The sequence below is a fragment of the Hyperoodon ampullatus genome (assembly GCF_949752795.1).
Source record: "Hyperoodon ampullatus genome assembly, chromosome: 5".
In the NCBI taxonomy this organism is placed as follows: domain Eukaryota; kingdom Metazoa; phylum Chordata; class Mammalia; order Artiodactyla; family Ziphiidae; genus Hyperoodon; species Hyperoodon ampullatus.
Window position 1 is genome coordinate 7,251,683 of NC_136918.1, and position 21,174 is coordinate 7,272,856.

The 21,174-nt window shown below is 41.8% G+C and overlaps 1 protein-coding gene across 2 annotated transcripts in view; it reads left to right on the plus strand.

Annotated features, from left to right (window-relative positions):
• Positions 1-21,174, plus strand: part of CLSTN2 (calsyntenin 2) — a gene marked incomplete at both ends in the record, with an annotated part of 642,483 nt that overhangs the window by 234,874 nt on the left and 386,435 nt on the right. For both annotated transcript variants that reach the window (XM_079704858.1, XM_079704859.1), the window contains one exon: positions 9,806-9,928. In XM_079704858.1, coding sequence (XP_079560984.1) covers positions 9,806-9,928 — 123 coding nt within the window. The remainder of the gene's footprint in view (positions 1-9,805; positions 9,929-21,174) is intronic.

The following is a 21,174-nucleotide window of genomic DNA, read 5'->3' on the forward strand; positions in this document are numbered from 1 at the left end:
GACCCAGTGGGGTGGGAACCTCAGTCTTTCCATTAAGGACCATGACCTTGTATGATTTCCTTAAACTCCCTGAGCCTCCATAACCTCATCCATGAAATGGAGCCCATGCAACCCTCCCACAGGGGCGATGAGGAGGATTTAATGAGATCACACAGAGTAGGCCCTCCGGAGTGGCCACTCCTGATTAGTTACATAGTGGTTGTGGTTGAACAATGGATTACAGAAAGAGCTGTAGACAATTACATTTAGTAGCATCAATTCCAAAGTAAGTTACGGGCTGGTTTTAGGGGTTAGAGATATTTAAAATGCAGTGAAGCATGAGATATTGAAGTCATAACAATCTTAGGGAATTAGAGGTATAACAATTTAGTGCACACTTCAGTCCAATAATGTTCTTCGGTAGGTAAGACATTCTGTGTGGAAAAGTGCGTTGGCTCTAGTAATTGAATGGGAACATTAAACCATCACAGTCTTCCCCCCCACCTTCCTATTCTAAAAGATGTTTTCCTGAATGGCTCCAGATCTTCTTTACTGTCTTAATCTAATCTTCCCCACCCACCAGTAGATTTATTGGGTAACTTGGGCATGTCTGTATGGGGCAGGGTGGGTCCCATGGGGGTCCTTACCGAGGCTGTGGGTGTTGAGATTCAGAATCAAAGGGCCTTTACTGGGAACACTTAAGGTGCTCATCACCACTGAGTCAGCTCTGACTTAGTGTCTCATTTTATCTTCCTCCCAATAACCCTGTGGGGTTGGTATTACCTCCATTTTATAAAGGAGAGTGAGCAGAGGTCTGGGAAGATTGATACTTGACTAAAATACCCTGTTGGTTACACAGTGTCAGAACTATGACATTAAGCCCAGTACCACTTACACCTAATCTCAGGCTCTGTCTTAGGGCAAGCCTCGGGCAATTGGCTTTATCTGGATGGCTTGTGCAGAGACAACTGAAAAATCGCACTTTTGTGAGATTACACAATTCGCCAGTGCACAGTTCTTGCTAGCCTTTCTCCTTGCCCACGTGCCACTACCCAATGGGATAATGGTATATGGTTCATCCCCAGGCTGGGGCAATTTAGTTAATGACTTTGAGAGAACCCATACTCTAAACAATTGAGTATTTATGGATGGAAAATGACAGATGGAAGGGAAGAAAAAAATAGGAAAGGTGGATAAATGTATGGATAGATGGATAGAAGGAAGGGAGGAAGGAAAGGAAGGAAAGCACTGGTCCGTCCTCACTGAGAGCACCCATCAGCCATCTTTTCTTCAAATGCTTTTTCAACCCAATTAACACAGTATAATATAACCCTCATCCTCCGTGAATCTTTGCATATATGAGTCACACACATGGGATTTGCATTTAAAACTCTCTAATTGGTACCTCTAGCAAGAGATATATAGTGCCTCTAGTTAAGTGATGGCAAACGTCACCCTATGTTTTGCGAGGCACACCCTCTTTCTATTTGGGTGACGTCAGAATACCTGCTCATTGGAACCAAAGTGCTGCTAATTGCTTCAGGAGGTGTTGGGAAGGCAAAGGTGTGCTCACCTCATTTATCAAGGTTCCAGGCACTGTGTCAGGACCTGTGGACATCACTGTGACTAGGATGCTTCCTCTCCCTGAGGAGGGGGAAGGGGGGGCTAGGAACCAGCTGATGGCAATGCGGCGGACCTATAGCCTAATAGCAGGCAATGCAGGGTGACAAGGTGTACAGAGGAGGACCACTGGAGGAGGGGGGGCTGGAGCTGCATCTGGCAGGATGAACAGGCAGGAGCCAGGAGAAGGGAGTGTGAGGAGAGGGGTAGACAGCACAATGAGGGCAAAGGCATGGGTCACGGAGGGAGCGGGGGCTTTGGGTGGCTTCCCTGATCTTGTGGTTGGAAAGCAGGAGAGCTTCTGATGGATCCTAGGCAGGGAAGTCAGGACCAGATTTGCCCTTAGGCAGGCTTACCTCCACCTAGACACAGATCCCATCCCACCCTCACTCTGAAGCAAGGAATAAAAATACTTTTTGAAATGCTATGACAATTATTGTAGTTAGGAGTCATTTTATTGCAAGAACAGACACCCACTCAAACTAGTACAAATTTAAAAAATGATGGTTGGGGGAAGAATTATTGAAAGGCTTCACTTGGGAGCCTCAGAGAAGCCACGGCAGGCTGGCAAGTCAGTGAAGGGTGAGCAGCTCCAGGACTGGAGAACAGGACAGGGGGCCCAGCCTCTCTATCTTCTGCAGCTGCTTGGGGTCTCCTCTTCTCTCTGTAGGTCGGCTCCCAAATCCTCTGTCTCCTGACCGATTAGCTTTCTTGGATTTTAATAGCTTTCCGTCTCCGTCTAAATGTTGGGTTGGGTGATCACTGCATGAACGCCAGCCCCAACTCCTTATGAATTTTCACCTCAAGTGCCCATTGCCAAATACATTATAGTTTCTCAGCCTCTTAAATGAAAGTTTAAAGATCCAAATAATTGGCCCAGCCTACTCCACCCACGGATGCCCCCTGGTCTAGGCAATTCTACCAGGGGATGGAGTCAGAAGGGGAAACTGGGCATGGCAGGCAAAAGAACAGCCTGACAGTCACTAGAGTGACCTGTTTCCTAGGATGTAGTTAACCTCACTGGAGCATTTTGCAATCAGTATGGTATGTTTTTACTCACAATTCACTTTTGCCCAGGGAGAATTCTGAGGATTGAGGAGCTAGCAATGGCCAGAGGGTCAACTGAAGGATGCAGGTAGAAAGACTCAAAGGGTGAATCATCAGCCACTGGGCCCGGCTGCTTGGATTGAGTGTTAATGCAGTTTTTCAGTGGTGCATTGAGTGGAAGCAGAGAGACAAGAGCCAAGGCGTGTTCTGCGGATGCATCTGTGTTCTAGTTAAAGGCGCACTGAGGGGCAAGACCTAATTTCTCTATATAAATGGAGCAGAAATATCACACTGGTGTTTCCTCTATATGGGTGCAAAGGCACAGGCATTTTCCAGATGCTGAAACATCATGGAAAGGAGACAAGACAGAGGCAAGAGGCAGTCCTAAGGGGGCATGATATGACAGAGTTCAGCCTCAAGAGGGGTTGTATAGCAAACAGGGACATTATCTCGTGAAGAACCGACGAAAGGTCAGTTCTGAAGTTACAACCAAATGGAGCAAAGCGTGTGCTGACTGGCCTCAGTCTATTGAAACAAAAAGGCAAAACGTTTGTCAGGGAAGGGAAGAGATTAAATAGGATATTACAGCAGAGTCACCAGCATCAATACGTATTACTTCTTTCTGGAAAAGAGATGGTTCTCCAGTGTCTCTTGAAGCCAGAGTTTGGAAATGGTTCCTGGATGATTCTGTGCAAGCCAATAAGCCCTGGGTGATGTAGATGATATCCATCAGTCCAGCCTCTTGGCTGGCCTTGCTCCTCAAACTATGGTCTCCAACCAAACATAACTATTCACATTCCCCCCATGGTGTAGCAGGGTGCTTTTACCATCAGGCCCTTGCCCATGCAATGTTCCTCTGCCTGGGACCCTCCATATCTTGTATCCCTGCTTAATTCTTACTGCTCATGACTTAGAATCTACTTTCTCCAGGAGGTAATTCTGGATTACCATGGTGGGGTGAGTGCTTCTCCTCTCTTTTTCCATAGCAGTCTGCTTTTCCTCTTCTTACCTACCTCTTGCTATACTGGTATCGTGGATCCCTTTCTAGTCTGAGAGTCTCTTGAGGATAAGGACTTTGTTTTTGTCCCATATTTATTGAAGTATAATTTATACACAATACAATTGACTCTTTTTAAATGTGCAAATTGATAAGTTTCAACAAAGACACATAGAGGTGTAACTATCACCACAATCAAGATACAGAACAGTTCCTTCAACCCAGAAAGTTCCCTTGTGCCCCTTTGCAAGCAGACTCTAGCAATTACTGATCTGTTATCTATCCTTATACTTTGGCATTTTCTAGAATGTTATATGAATGGCATCAAACAGCATGTAGTCTTTTGTGTCCGACTTCTTTCATTTCACCAGTGAAATACTTTGGAGATTCATCCATTTTGTTGTATGAATAAATTGATTTCTTTTCAGTGCGGAGTAGGTGTTCATTATATGGATATACTGTAATTTGTTTATCCATTCACTAGTTGATGGCCGTTTTAGTTTCCACTTTGGCACTGTTCTGAATGAAGAGTCTATGAACCTACAAGGGTTTTTGTGTAATTTATGTTTTCATTTCTCTTGGATAAATCCTAGTAATGGAATTGCTGAGCCATTTTATAAGAAATTACTAAACTGTTTCCTAAGTGACTATATTATTTTACATTCTTACCAGCAATGGATGAATTTCAGTTGTTTCACATCTTCATCAGAACTTGGTATTGTCAGTCAGTCTTATTTTAACCATTCTAGTAGTGACATGGTGATATCCCATAGTGGCTTTAACTTACACATTTTTTTTTTTTTTTGCGGTACGCCGGCCTCTCACTGTTGTGGCCTCTCCCGCTGCGGAGCACAGGCTCTGGACGCACAGGCTCAGTGGCCATGGCTTACCGGCCCAGCTGTTCCACGGCATGTGGGATCTTCCCGGACCGGGGCACGAACCCGTGTTCCCTACATCGGCAGGCGGACTCTCAACCACTGTGCCACCAGGGAAGCCCTAACTTACACATTTTTGATAACTATTAATGTTGAACATCTTTTCTTGTTCTTATTTGCTGTTCATATATTTACTCTGGTGACAAGTGTGTTCAAATTTTTGCCTTTAAAAAAAAACAGATTATTTGTCTTATTTTTGTGTTGTAAGAGTTCTTTATAAATTTTGGATTCAAGTCCTTTATGAGATATGCTTATTTAATATTTTCTCATAGTCTGTAACTTTAAAATATTTTCTTAAAATTGTTTTCCAAGAAGAGAAATTTATAATTTTTATAAAGTTTGATGAATCAATTTTATCTCTTATGATTCATGCTTGTTTTTGTCCCTTCTAATAAATATTCACCTAAACCAAGGACACTCAGGGTTTTTTTGCTATGCTTTCTTTTAAAGATTTTGTAATTTTAACTCCTACATTTAAGATCATGATCTATTTAGAGACAATTTTTGTGTATGATGAGAAGTAGGATTGAAATTCCAAAGCAACATTTAATCAAAGGACTATCTTCTCCCCCACTGAATTATCTTGGAACCTTTGTCAGAAATTGACCATATGTATGTGTGTCTATTTCTGTACCCTTCATTCTTTCTATTGACCTGTATGTCTGTTAGTATCACACTGTCTTGATTACAGTAGCTTTATAATAAGTCTTAATATCAAGTAGTGTAAGTCCTCCAACTTTGCTCTTCTTTTTCAAAATTGTTTTGGCTATATCAGGTCTTTTTCATTTTCATATAAATTTTAGAATTAGCTTAAACATTTTAAAAATTCTGCTATTATTTTGACTTGGGTTGCATTGGCACTTATAGATCAGTTAGGGGAAAATTTACATCTTAACTATATCGAGTCTACCAAATCATGAAGAGTGTCTATCTCTCCACTAAGACCTCTCCAGGTCTTCATTAAATTCTCTCAGCAATATCTTAGAGAATTTACAGATCTTGCATGATTTTGTGAAAGTTATTCCTAAATGTTTAATTTTTTGATGCTATTATATTAATATTTTCAAATTTAAATTTCCAATTGTTTATTTCTAATACATAGAAATACAATTGCTTTTTATAGATTGACTTTCTAACCTGTGACTTTCCTAAACTCATTTATTAGCTCTAGTAGTACTTTTGTAGATTCTGTAGATTTTGCTTCATTGATGATCATGTTCTCTGAAAATAAAAACAATTTTACTTTTTCATTTCCAACTTGAGTGGGAAAATATTCACTCTTTAATGATTAAGTATGATCTTAGCTATAGATTTTTATAAAAGCTCTTTATCTGAGTGAAGAAGTTTCCTTCTATTCCTCATTTGTTGATAGGTTTAATTATGAATGAATGTTGAATTTTGTCAAATGCTTTTTTCAGGGACATTTTCCCCCATTTTACCGCCGATGTTTAGACTGTTTTTGCACATTTTAAGTACTCCATAGATATTTGTTGAATGAATGAAGCTGCGCTAAATACCTCTGAGAATGTAAGGTTATACTTCAACCATTCAGAAGCATGAGATGAGCTAGTGGGACTTCAGAGTATTTGAATGCTTAGTCATGTCAGGAGTACTAGATTTGCCTAAATGATCATGCAGTTTTTACAATATTCCTAGGAAGAAAGTGTCTCCATTTTACAAATGAGGAATGAGTAGTAGATGGAAAGATTAAAAAGCTATAATATTGTTGGGATGTGGGGAAGTAGTTCTGTGTTTCATTACTCATCAGAAATAAAAAGACAATCCAGACAATCATTAAGTTCAGAAAACAAAAAATAAACAATATGATATTGCTTATATGTGGAATCTAAAAAGAAATGATACAAATGAACTTATTAACAAAACAGAAACAGACTCACAGACTTAGAGAACAAACTTATGTTTACCAGGGCAGAAGGGTGAGGTGGTGGAGGAGAGATAGTCAGGGAGGTTGGGATTGACAAGTACACACAGTGCTATATTTAAAATGGATAACCAACCAGGACCTACTGTATAGCACACGGAACTCTGCTCAGTATTACTATGATACAACCTAAATGGGAAAAGAATTCGAAAAAGAATGGATACAGGTATATGTATAACTAAATCACTTTGCTGTACACCTGAAACTAACACAGCACTGTTAATCAACTATACTCCAATATAAAATAAAAAGTTTAAAAAAATAAATGAAGGAGGCTGGTTCCAAATATAATGCAAGTTAAAATGGAGGATGATTCAGCCATTTGATGGAATGAATGAATCAAGAATCCAACTGGTCTCTATACAAGGAATGGTGTTCTTGGAATGATGGTTGGACCACTAAGAAGGAAAAGTAATCCTTGCACGATAATTGGCTCAGCCATGAATGGTATCCTCGTAGTCAAAATAATGTAAATTTAAGTTATTGGTTTGCAAACCTGAGGATTTGATCTATACACAAAGCAAAGAAGATTTCATTGGGGTTACTCATCAAAGTGAAAATGTTTATCAACCTTGACAAAGCAAAGTTGAGACAGATCTGAAAGAAGTTAGAAAGTGAGAGAGAAATGAAGAAATTTTAGGAATATGAACATTTTAATTTTCCAGAAAGGGAATATTTAAACCCCTCTGAGACTCAGTTCCTCACCTACACAATGAGATACGAAGTCTCATCTAGAGGGGTTGTTGTGAGGATTAACAAATGAATGTAAAATGCTTAATATGTGGTAGGTACTCAACTAACTATAGTAGTGATAGAGAGGAGAATCCCCACTAATGATGCAGAAATCTCGACTTCTTAACTTCAGGGTCTGCAGAGCACCGTTCCTGTGACACTTCCACTGCCCAGAGAGCAGGGGGGTAATGAAAGAGCAGGGGCTATGTGGCCAGCTGAGGGCATCTGAATGACATGACAACCCTGTGGGCGGTGTCATCTTCCCCATTTTACAGCTGAGGGAGTTGAGATGCTGTGTGGCCAACTGACTTGCACTGAATCAGCCCTGAAGTGGCTAAACCAGGGCCACAGCCCAGCAACCATGACTCTCGATTCCGTTGTCTGCCACTGAGCCAAGTGGCGCGTGAATCTGCAACACTGGGTAAGCTCCTGGTATATCATCTGTACACATTTCTAATGAATAGGCCCCTAGGTTTAATTAAAGGAAAAAAAGGTTAATTATTTTTCCCAACAGTTGCAAATTATTTACATTGCATTTGTGTTGATGGCTAATAAAAGAGCAAAGGAGCGTGGGGACAACCCAGAGTGGCTGTAATTCTTCCAGGGTCCATAATGAAGCACTAGTTTGAATGCCAACAAGTGAGCATGGATGAGCCTGCTGCCCCATTAAGACCTGCTCTAGGCAAGGGGCTCTCTACCCTGGGCATGATTCAATCATCAGAAATAGGTCTCAGAGGCCAACAACTGAGAATAGCAATGCATATGTCCATGCCCCACTAAACTGCTCTGCAGTTAGTTCACGGTTGCTGTGGAATGGGTGACAAAGGGCAAAACAGTGGCCCAGGTTGATCCTACCACCAATCCTGGAACAGCTCTTAACTGACCTTTAAAAGTATGATGGAGTGGGAAGGGGACAGAGCCACTGCCACAGATCTGTTCTCAAATCTATGTATAAGCTTTTGCTTTGCCATGGCTATTGAAACAATATGTAATATGTATTGTGTGTATAATATATATTATAATGTGGGTTATATAGTGTAATGTGTATTACATATATTATGATATGAGTGTGTGGGGGGGCACTTTTTGGATATCATGATGTAAGAAAGAGTTTTGGGTTTTCACCATTGTTAGTTATTAACCCTGTGGCCATCTTGGGAAAGTCACATATTGTGAAAGTCGTTTCTTTGTCATTTTCGTAATGATCACACCTACCTCTCAGGTTGCTGGGGGGAGCATTACATATGTGACAACATCTCTTAAACTGTGAAGCAGGTTGTGAGGATTAGCATTAGGACAGCTTTGGTTATTCTAGGGCTCCCTATAATCTGTCATTTCATTTCTAAAGCAGCTACTCTTCACCCAGATTCCTGTGGGGGAATAAAAGGACAAACCAAGGAGCTCCCAGTTGAAGAATTAGATTAATACTTTAGAAAGATCACTCTTAATGTCGTGTGGAGGATGGATTGGAATGGGACCAGACTTCTTACTGGAAGACAAGTCAAGAGGCCATTGCAACTATTCACATAGGAGAGCTGGGCCAGAGACAAATCAAGGGGCTGGAATTAGCAGAAATGTGATATTCACCAGATAAGATTTTCACATAGGACTATTACACCAATCCTGGTACAAGTCTTAGTGCTGGTTGACTTTAAGTTATCTTGTATTCATTGGCTCATAACAAAGTACCACTAATGGGTGGCTTAGAACAGCAGGAATTTATTGTCTCACAGTTCTGGGGGCCAAAGGTCTGAAATCAAATTGTCAGCAGGACTATGTTTGCTCTGAAGGTCTCTCTTGTAGGTTTTGGTAGTTCCTTGGCTTGTGACAGCACAACTTCACTCTTCACGTGGCGTTCTCCCTGTGTGCATGCCTGTCTCTGTGGCCAAATTTCCCCTTTTTATAAGGACACCAGTCATTTTGGATTAGGCCCACCCTAATAACCTCATTTTAACTTGATTACCTCTATAAAGACCCTATCTTCAAATAAAGTCACATTGCAAGGTACTGGAGGTTAGGACTCCAATCCATCTTTTGGGGGGGGACACCTCAACTAGTAATATATATTTGATATGTATTTTAAGTGTATTAATTGTACATTATACAGTATATCATTCAGCTGATCAAATTATTGAAGAGCTTAAAATGCTATATAATTTAGACCATTTAGATAGACTCAGTCTTTAATGGATCAGAAAATATTAAAATGTTTGTTGTATATTTATACATTTGTTGGTACTTATCCATATACATGTATATAAAATTCAGTAACAGCTCCTAATGATGGATTGGATAAGATTGAGGTCAGAAATCCCAGCATGCAGTTGTAATCTGCTAGTTTGTTGATTGATAATGGATTTTAACTCTGAAACATCTCTGAATAGATAGTAGCATTTAAGAATTAAAGCTTTTGATTAATTTTTAAAAATATCTATACTGGGCATCTAGAAATAGAAATAATGGGATTTGGGCAATATTCATAATATTATTATGGATTCAAATAATGATCTTAAAAGTCAATCTTTTTGTTTTATTGTTTCCATTGTTTTCTAGTGAACAAGCACAAGCCATGGATTGAGACTTCGTATCATGGGGTCATAACAGAGAACAACGACACAGTCATTTTGGACCCACCACTTGTTGCCCTGGATAAAGATGCACCGGTTCCTTTTGCAGGTGAGATGATAGCTTAGCATGGTTAGGCTCTGCTCATTTGGGACACAAGTTGGGAAAACTCCATGAAACCCAGGCTTGGGCTTTATTGCTCTCACAGATCAGCTTGTGCTTTCAAAGCTGTATGCTTCTTCTGATTTCTGGTGTGGATTCTGTTATCTCCTTATGGTTTTTCTCCTTGGTGTTGCCTGCAATGCAAGACCCTTGTATCTTCTTCTTCTGAGAGATGGTATATTGCTGAAGTGGCCTCTGGAGTTGGAAAAGCTGGGCCAGCAAGGCCTGTGGGGGAATTTTCCCTCTAGAAAGAGGGAAAATTCTGTATCTTCTCATCAACACGAGAAGATGTGTAACCCACTGTCCCCACTACCCACATATCATGAACAGGTGAAGACTTGTAACTTGGTAGATTGACAAGAGAAAAAGGAAAGAAAAAAGGATTGGGAGTTATTTGCTAAGGGTAGAACAAACTTGTGCCCTTGAGCTTCAAAATGGGTGTGGCTTTTAGAGGAGGAATCTGGAGGCAGTGCCATTTTGCCCTTGCAGCTTGTGGCTAGAGAGCCTTCTCATTGTCATCAAGATGGCCACTGCTTCCTCCTCTAACCTCCTGCAAGGGCCAGATCCCAGGAGGGGTGTGTGAAAGAAGATGGCTGTGTCTCATGTTTCCATAGATTTTGGCAAAGAAAAGGAGATGGGTGATGGTGGGGCGGGGCAGGGAGGGGTTGGACAAAGAATTTCTGAAGATGCCTACATCATGAGTGATATTGTTAACATTTTATAACTGTCAGGAGAAAGACAGGAAATTTAATGAAGGTTTTCAAGATTTCTGTAAGATTGCTTTATGATAGATGGGTGCCAGGCTGAGGTTTTTACTATGATGAAGTCTCGTTTTTCTGACAGTTTGTCTGTTACATTATGAGCTACTTGGGCAGAAAAAATTGGCTCTTTCACACTTCTAAGAGATAAGCTCTGTGAAGTCCTTTTTTACATTACAGAACATTATAAAGTAAGGAGTGAGGGGGTGAGTTAAATGGGGAAATTCAGCCTTATGTGAAGACAAACCCATAAGCATTCTCACAGAGCATGGGGGAGATACTCTAGACTCTCAGAAGAAGGCTTAATCTTTATTTTATGTAGAATGATAACCACCAAGGGTACCTAACTGTGACTTCCATGGTGTTTAGAGTTGGGACATTTCCATACATCTTCCAGCCATCCTCAGAGGTCCCAGCTCAACCAAAGGCCACTTGGCAGTGTAAATCCCATGCTGTCTTCTCCACAGTAGATGAGGGGTCTTCCCCAGACCTTCTTTACTAGCCTGGGAATATTCCAACTCATCCCCTTCTTGGACATAACTATACTGAGGTTAATCAGCAATTCTCACCAACCCCCTGGAAATGAGATTTTAAAACAAACACTAGCAAAAATGTTTGGGTCATGGGAATGTTTGGACTGGCATGCACTGTGTGCTTTAAAAAATGAAATAGAGACAGCATTTAGAAGTTGGGAAAGTTTGCATAAAACTGCAGGATTCTGGTTTATCTTGATGAATTAGATCTGAAATACAGAGTTGTGTTGCGGCTTCCCTCATTAGACTGAGCATGTGCAGGTCCTTTATTCATCTTTCCATTCAAGTGTGTGACCCCTCTTTAAGATATAAGAGAAAAAACTAATGACATATTAAATGGGAAGTAAACAGATGCCTTTAAGTCACTGTAAGGTAGTGAGGCTAACACTTTAAAAGATGAGGGATGTGTCTGATTATTCGTTGTGTCCGCCTCAGTGTAGCCCTGTTCTCATCCAATAGTGTACTAGGAAACTGAGGTCGTTGAACAAGCTGCTCTACAGTATACTTATAAACTCTAATGTAAAGACTAAAATGGAAAAAAAATTCAAGCAAATCTGCTATTTGAAAGTTTGGATTACAAACACTTACCTTCCTTGGTTGTTGACCTGAAGGACAGTTAATCATTTCACCTGAAGATTGACCAAAGGATTTCCTTCAATTCTAAATCCATCAAATACTTTTAAACTTGAAGTTGTATTCTGACCATCAGATGTGACCACAGGTGTTCTGACACCTCTTGAAACTAAGGTTTGCTTCTAAGCGATGCCCTGAGTAGTTATTTCCATCTGAAGACAATCTCTACACTCTGCCTGATATTTGCAGCTGCGTTAAAAAAAAAAAAAATCTCGCTTAATGCATCAAAATATAATCTTCCAAGTTCTTAAGGGTAAAAAGTAAAGGTGCTTTTTAGAATGGTCAAAGCTATTTTTCTCAGTGTTATTTATGATTGGCTCTGAGACAGAACACAGACACTAACCAGCCATCCATGCTGCAAAGAACATTTATCTTAAAACATTTATCTTAAAAATAAAATACTGAAGACTTATTTCAGATCCCTATCATTCTCATAAAATTGAAAAGTTCATATCTGCCAGCTCCATCACTTCTTGAAGTCAACTGCAGCTTCTGGTCCCCCCCTTTATCAACTGCTCTAGTATTGTGCGTCAGTTTTTCCACCCTCATCCCAGTGGTCTTTATTTCCAGCTTAGCCAGTGAGATGAGCTATAAGCTCATGGGGGGATGGTTCCATCCGTATCACTTTTGTTCTGTCTTGTTTCTCTTGAGATTTTCCCTCTTTAAAAACTTTTTAAGAAAAATTTCCTACCTAAAATATCACTCATTTAAATAAAAATCATGATTGAATTTTGTGGATAAATACAAAATTCAGGGATATCAAATAGCTTTTATTATATATCTACTGATTATGACAATGTGTTTATTGTAGAAAATGAAATCTTTACCCCCAGAGAGAGTCTCTGTTAACATTTTAGTGTATTTCTTTCCAGTCGTTTTGCTACTCTGTTTTAATCCAAAAATGGTGATACACTTTATATTCAATATTATAACTTATTTTTCCTACTAATGAATATACACCATTTTATTAAATACCCTTCTGCATCTCATTAAATGGCTGCATGATTTCCAACTCAATGAATATTCTATCGTTTACCATTCTTTTATTTTTTTCCAGCTTTATTGAGATATAATTGACATATAGCATTGTGTAAGTTTAAGGCATACAACGTGTTGACTTGGTACACTTATATGTTGCAAAATGATTACCACTGCATAGTGTTACCTAACACCTCCATCTCCTCACATAATTACCACTTCTTTTTGTGGTGACAGTATTTAAGGTCTGTTCTCTTAGCAATTTTTAAGTATATAATATAATATTATTAACTCTAATCACCATGCTGAACATTAGATCTCCCAAACTCATAACTTGAAGTTTGTACCCTTTGACTGATATCTCCACGTTTCTCCACCACAACCCCTGGTAACCACCATTCTGCTCTCTGTTTCTATGAGTTCAGCTTTTTCACTGTCCACATATAAGTGATATCATACAGTATTTATCATTCTCTGTCTGACATTTCACTTAGCATGCTGCCCTCAAGGTCCATCCATATTGTCACAAGTAGCAGGATTTCCTTCTTTCTCATGGCTAAATAATGTCTGTATACATCTCCTTTATTCATTCTTCCATTGACAGACAGGTAGTATCTGTATCTTGGCTATTGTGAATAATGCTGCAATGAACATGGGAAGGCAGATAATCTCTTCAAGACCCTGATTTCATTTCCTTTGGGTATATACCCAGAAGTGAGATTGCTGGATCCCATGGTTGTTCAGTTTTTAATTTTTTGAGGAACCTCCATACTGTTCTCCATAGTGTACCAATTTGCATTCCCACCAACAGTGCACAAGGGTTCCCTTTTCTCCACACCCACTCCAGCATTTATCATTTGTAGACTTTTTGATGATGGCCATTCAGACTGGTGTGAGATGACTGGCAATTTGTCTATTTCAAGTCTTTTTTATTACCATATGTGTCTACATTTCTGATTCTATCATTTGGATGGATTTCAGAATTGGAATTAATTGGTCAAATATTTTAAAGTTCTGAAACCTGTTAAAATGCTTTCCAGAGAAGTTGTGTGCAGTTACAGTCACATTCACACACATCTCTCATTCCCTGACCCTGTATGGTTCATTCTAATGGTGTGGTTTCATGGAAATAAGACGGATTCACCAATTACAGTAGTCTCACTCTTTTCATCTGTGGAATAAATGGATAAGCTTCCCAGGGTTGCTGTGTTGATTAAATTTAAAGAATGTCTAGGATGCATGTTGCAAAGATTCAAGATATAGTAGAAGTTTACTTGTCATGATCCTTCTCTCTTCTCCTTTCATAGAGGAGATCACTGACTCATAGGGAGCCCAAGAAAGTTGCTCAGTGTCCCAGAGCGGGCTAACCGTGGGGCTGGGATCGGAGCCCAGGGCTTTCATCCTTGCTGTGAATTCCCTTTCCCTGTGATATTTCTGTTTGATTCCTGACCCAGCTGATTAGCAGAGGTGCTCTCTCTCAGTCAGTGAAACCTCCCTCAGACCTCAGTCAAGTCCACGAGACCTGACTCAGTTCTCAACCCAGTGTCTGAGCTCAGAGGACATGATCTTAGAGAATCCCATACAGAAAACTCCTTGAGTCATAATGCAAATTCTGTCTACTGCATGGCAAAAAAATGGTAATGAAAGTAAGCTGGGCACACCGTGAACTTATTAATTTCTACATGAGCCCCACTGAGGCCTGTTAGGAGACCATGGAAACTTTTAAATTTGAAGGGAATTAGATTGCCTTTCAGAAGTAATAGAACTGCTCATTTGTCTACACTGGGCCAGTCTGGACTTGCTTTGGGGAGGACAGGGCTACAGAGAATGATCAGGCAAAATTGACTGGCTTCCCAGCCTGGGTGACTCTCTGAAGGCTGCCCAGAAAATTGCCTGGGACATGATTTGGCCTGGTTTGATTAACCGGTTGTAGCAGAAGGTGCTTTTTTCTCCATGGTTGTCTCCATGGGTCCTGCTTGTTCTGTGCAGCATCTGCCCATCTATCTGTCCCCTTGTCTTTGGACTCACCCAGGGCCCTTGTTTGTGCTTTGGGCCCCAAAGCTGCCCAATGGCAGAGACCCTCCCTGGAAGTTTGTACAGCGATGGTGTCTTATAGCAAAAAAGGAATCCTGGTTGTGAACAGTCTCAGGCTCTGACCAGACACACATGGTTTCACAGTTAGCCTCTGCCTTTGACCAGCTATATGGTCTTAGATAAGGTACTGAACTCCTCTCAGGGGCAGTTTCCTTATATTTAAAATGGAGGTAAACACAGTACCTATTCCTGGGTTAATACATGGATTAAATGAGATACTAATGCAAAGTACCAAGAACACTGGCAGCCAGGAGATGTCCAGTGTATCACAGTTCTGATAATCCTAGCCATGGTAGTAATGAGAGTAGTCAGAGTAATAATAATTCTCATTATCATCAATAGCTGTGTTTTATTCATTTTAGATTGATTACAATGGTGTGATTAAAATCTGTGATGATGATATTAAGAAGAAAAGTAAGCTTGGAGTTTGTTCTGAAGGCTTGATACCGTCACCCACTTGCACCACCGAGCTACGTTGTCTGTATTGTTTGGTTTCGTGGCAGTCTGGGGACAACCAGTTAACTAATGCAGGGGAAAGTTGTTTGTGAACTGTGCACAACTCTGTAAATGTTAGTTGAAAATGAACGTCCCCTTACATTCTACCTATCGTTTATCCCCGTGGAGTAACCTATTCGTTGCAAGATACACTTTTAGGTTGCCGCAGACCATGTGCCCTTTTATTATAAACACACACACGCACACACACACACACATGTGTGCCAGCTCCTGCACACACAAAATTACATCCAAGCCTCACACCAACCCTGTGGAAAAAGTAGGTCAGCTCTTATGATTCAGTTTTGCAAATAAGGAGACTTAGAGAAATTAAGGAAATGCTCCAGGTTACCAAGCTAAGGACAGACCAGCCCTGTCACTCAATTCCAGACGCTCAGACTCCAAGTCCCGCTTTCTTTCCCCTCTGCCGATTGTCCAGTGTTTGAGGCATATGTCACTGGCAGTAGAAGATTTCCATGGTGCCCGGACATAGTGTTAAGAAAGTTGAATCCCATGCTAATCCATTCCCTTTTAACTTTTTTTTTTTTTTAATCTCTCTGATTATGTCAAGGAGAGAGGTGCAATTTGGGAGGCTCAAGATGTCTTCAGTACCTCTCAAACACTTGCTAATCTCTCTTTTTGACAAAGATAGAGCAAGCGCTATCCCAATAGCACTCTGTAGGCAACAACATTGCACTAGAATTTTAATAACATTCTGTTGTATTTTATTTAGATTACGCTCTACTTGAGGCACATATTGCTGGCTTTTCAGTTTTCTTTTTAAATAAATTCAACGAAGTTTTTAAAACTTAAAAATTTAAAGAAATTTAAAGAAAATTTAAAGAAAAATGTAAGTAAATAAGTATTTAAGTAATTTATGGCAGTGGCAAAAAACCATAAAAGAGGTCTTTGGCCGAGTACCACGTGGATACCAGGCAACGGTCACATCCAGGCCTCATTGCCCCATCCAGCAACCTCGGGATCACTGGCACTGGACACAGCCATCTTCAGTCTGTCCTGCCCCACGGTTTTCTGAGCTGTGGTCCTGGCAGCAGAGGGGCCATCTGTGTCAGCCTCACCACGGATGCGCCTTTGCATTCCAAGTTGGTTGCCGCGGGGGTCATTCCTGAGGGCCAGAGGGTGGTGTCCCACCCTGCTCTCTGAGCATTCACTTGGCCTCAGCCAGAGGTCCGTGCATAGCAGGGCCTGCAGACAATCAGGTTTAGACTTAGCTCTGGAATCTACAATGTGGGCTACTGCCTTGGGGAAGTAGCCACATAACCCACACACAGAGTTGGAATCTAGCATAAACAGGAACCAGCATCTATTCATTCAAATACATGTGAAAATTACTAGAAAGAATAAAACAGTATACCCACACTCCTAAAACCCTGCCAGACTGTTTTTATTCATGTCTAGATACATAGCTCTTATTAATTTGGATCATAGTATGTATGGTTCAGAGTCTTTATTTTTTTCTTTGCACAGAACATTTTCCAAGCAGATTGAAACATTAAAAAATACTACAAAATACTACTTAAATGTAGGCATAATTATATATCATATAATTGTATCATAGTTTACTTAATCATGTTACTATGTTTTGTGTATTTGAGTTGTTTACAAGATTTTCCCATTTAAAAAAAATATACTGCCATGGGCAACTTTGCTTAAAATACTTCTCTTATATAATCATAGGAGTCAGGATTTTATGTTTATGGTTTAGTTCATAGACAGTAAGTAAAAAATAAAATAAAATGAACAGATGTGTCCTATTTTCTGTGACAGGTTGAGATTGTGTTGTCAAATGTTTCTGCTGATATGATCTGTGATTGCCCAATTTTCGAGCAGATGGTGGGGCTCAGATTAGACTGGGAAGTAAGGACTGGAGGGGACTCCCACCCCTGTCTGCAGCCTGTGGCATGTCCACTGTCCCCATCTCTGCAGGCTTCAGGCCTCCATCCCTATGGCAATGTCTCCCCCTCACTACAGTGACTGTGATCCAAGCGTCTCCAGCTGTAGGCAAGATGTGATTTGAGAACGATACAGAAGTTATTTTAAAGTTGAAAAAATTTGAGGGCTGAAGGCACAACAACCAGTAAATAAGGCAGAAAATCTGGTCAGGTTGATGCTTGTGATCACTGGGGGGACGGGGAGGAGGGTGACAATGAAAAGGTCCGTTTGTAGTCTCCAGAAGCAGCAAGGCTTATTGGACCGCACCTATGGTCCTGATTCTGCTGGTGCTGGAGGGTCTTGCGAGGCAGGCTGGGAGAAAGGCAGGCCTGAAGTATCTGTCAGTCTGGAACTGAAGTGTTGATCATCTCTATTCCTTGGTTCTCTTTCTTCTGCCAGCTTGGCAGCTGCCAGCCTTGACAGTGATGAATGTGGGGTTGGGGGCATAACGGGGGTCCTTTCTTGGTTATCCCTTCACGGGCACTGCATTCACTCCAATTTTCCCCTTTCACACATTTTATATCTCCCTCCTGTCTGCTGAGGGCCAAGCAGCTCAGGAGGCAGATCTCAGCTCCAGTGGGAGTAGAGAGGAGCCATCAAGTCATCCTTGGGCACCGGCAGCTTGGAGCACAAAGCCCTAACCTCACTGAGAAGAGAACACAGCACTCCTGCCGCCACACTTTCTAGGGTGGAGCTGCTCTGCCAAAGGGAGAATAAGGAGCTTCCCTGGTTCTCTGCTGCCCATGAGTTTGGGGTCTTTGCCCTGAACTTTTTCCCTTGGCTATAACAAATCCTTCCACTTTTTTCTTCTTGTTAATTATCCTCTTTCTTTTTTTTTTTTTTTTTTTTTTTTTTTTTTTTGCGGTATGCGGGCTTCTCACTGCTGTGGCCTCTCCCGTTGCGGAGCACAGGCTCCAGACGCGCAGGCCCAGCGGCCATGGCTCACGGGCCCAGCCGCTCCGCGGCATGTGGGATCCTCCCGGACCGGGGCACGAACCCACGTCCCCTGCATCGGCAGGCGGACTCTCAACCACTGCGCCACCAGGGAAGCCCTATCCTCTTTCTTGATCCACACGAAAGTGGCTCTCAGTGTTGCTGAAACTGTCTGTCTGTGTATCCCCTGCCACGTGGCCTTTTGTTGTTGTTGGTTTTAACTTCTCTCAGGCCATGTGGCCTTGCAGCCTTGGTAAGTTTTGGATGGCCCATCTCATCATGAAGATTCTACTGCTCACTTCTCCTCCATCACATTCTAGGCTTAATCCTGGTATCCCAGACCTCTCCACAGGAGCCTGGTTGGACTGGGTCCTTTGGCAGCAGCTGGAGACCCTGTGAGTGTGGTCACACATGGTCACAAGGGATGGCTGGATGAGGGACTAGAGCCAGAGTGCAGGGGAAGGAGCTTGGGAGCAAGGGGTGGTCAGTCAAGGAGGAAGGAGAGGGAGAGGGTCCCAGGTAAATCCCCACAACAGGGCCTGACTGGAGGTCGGAAGCTATCCACCAGCGACCCTGACCTTCTTGATGAGAAGACTCTAGTGAAGGTGAAGTCATGCTCCAGGTGAAACTAATGCTTAAGGGAGAACCAGTGGATACTGTGGGCTCTTCTCCATCAATAAGGATGAAGAGTAAGGGACATTCAAGGTGGGAGGTTTGCCTGGGACTGAGAGTTTCCTAGGTTGTGGGACTTCCACTGCCAAAACTGAGAAGGTCCTGATAAACTGGAGCAAGTTAATTACCCCAGCAGGAGGAATGTGGAGTCCCAGGTTGGAAAACTTGAGTGCTGGCCCTGAGAGAGAGCTTGAGAGACGCCCTTGAATGTGGGAATTTTACGTCTCCTGGGATTCTGAGTTAATGACAGTATACTAAAACAGATGAAAAGTGAACAATAAAATTAATAATAATAGCAGGACTGTTGCCAGCCCATATGGTAACAGTGCCAATTAGAAATAGCTGCCCCTTCTTTCAGACAGACTGTCCTGCACCAGAGCACGTTACTTGGTAAGTGGAGAAAGAGGTGGATTTTAACCCCTAAGTTGTCCCCTTGATCATACATCCTTGTACAGGAAACAACGTGCACACAGCACTGAAAATTAACTAACATTTATTGAGCCCATACTACATATCAGGCACTGTAGTAGGTATTTTACACACACTACATCATTTACTTTTATTTTCTTTTTTTTTGTGGTACACGAGCCTCTCACTGTTGTGGCCTCTCCCATTGCGGAGCACAGGCTCCGGACGCATAGGCTCAGCGGCCATGGCTTACGGGCCCAGCTGCTCCACAGCATGTGGGATCTTCCCAGACCGGGGCACGAACCCGTGTCCCCTGCATTGGCAGGCGGACTCTCAACCACTAAGCCACCAGGGAAGCCCTACGTCATTTACTTTTTACAACAATCCTCTGAAATAAGCATTCTCATTATCCCTATTTTATAGAAGGAGAGACTGAAGTTAAGTCAGATTGTATAATTTGCTCAGAACATAGTAGTAAAGAAGTTGTCATTCCAAATGGTAAAGTTGACAGCTCAGTTAAGTGTTGCTGTCCAACAACCACTGCAAAACTTAGGATCATTGAACAAGAGCCATTCATTCTTTCTCATGAGTCTGGGCAGTTGTGCTAATCTGAGTCAGACTCAGCTGATGCCAGCTGGGCTCATTCAGGTGTCTGCAGACAGCTTGTGGGCAGGCTGTAGGCTGGCTGGTCTAGAGTGGCCTTGCCTGGGATGACACTGTTCTCCTGCATGTAATCTTAGGCATGTCAGCAGGCTAGCCAGAGCATATATATTCCTGTGCTGATTGCAGAGAAGCTTAAAAGCACAGAAATGTGCAAGGACTTTTGCAAGCAGCTGCTTGGGACAATTTGTTACTGTCCCGCTAGCTAAACAAGTCACATGGCCAGGCCCAGAGTAGGAGCAAAATACCAAAGGGCACAGAGAGGTGACAAGTTAGGGTCATCAGTGAAGTCATTCTATCACTACTCTTAGGCCACAATTATTCACATCCCTTTTCAGGCAAAATATGCTCACTGCATCCTGGGACTCCCAAAAGTGGTATCCAGTCATGGCATCTAGTTTGAAGCCAAGATTTTGTGATCCTCATCAGGTCTGTATGCAGATCCTCTTGATCCAAGAAACTGTGAACTGAAAAGATAATTTATCTTCTGCTACACACCCTCCAGGGAAAGGAAAAACACAATAAATTCTGATTCAAAAGGGAGGAAAATGGGAGCCACACAGCAATCTCTGGACTTGCCTGTAGCAATCCTGATATTCCTGCCAGAAAAATGTTGCCAGGTGTCCCAATTTTGATTCTGTTCTGCAGGAGGGCTCCCCAGTGCACTGTTTTCTACTGCTCCCTGTTAACCACTGCTCTGTTTTGCCATCATTTGGTTCTGCTTCATCCCATGCCTGGTGGACTCAGTGGGAGTGGGCACAGTGCCCCTGAGGTCAAGCTCCTGGCCTCAGTCCCTGAGGACACTCTTAGCTTCGTTCATCTCTATGTCAGTGTCCCTGACTCTGTCCAGCTCAGCCAAAGACAATGGGCCCAATTGAAGTCCAAAGTCCGGAGCTCCTTATATAACAAATCAGGAAACATACAAAACAAAAACAAAGCCTTTGCTTTTGCTGGAGAAACAATTCAAGAGGCACAGGCACCCTTCCAGCTCCAAGCTCAAAGACATCCGAGCATAAAGGACTCCCAATGTATGGCCTTATTGACAAGTGTGATGCCAGCATTTTTATGGTACTTCCAC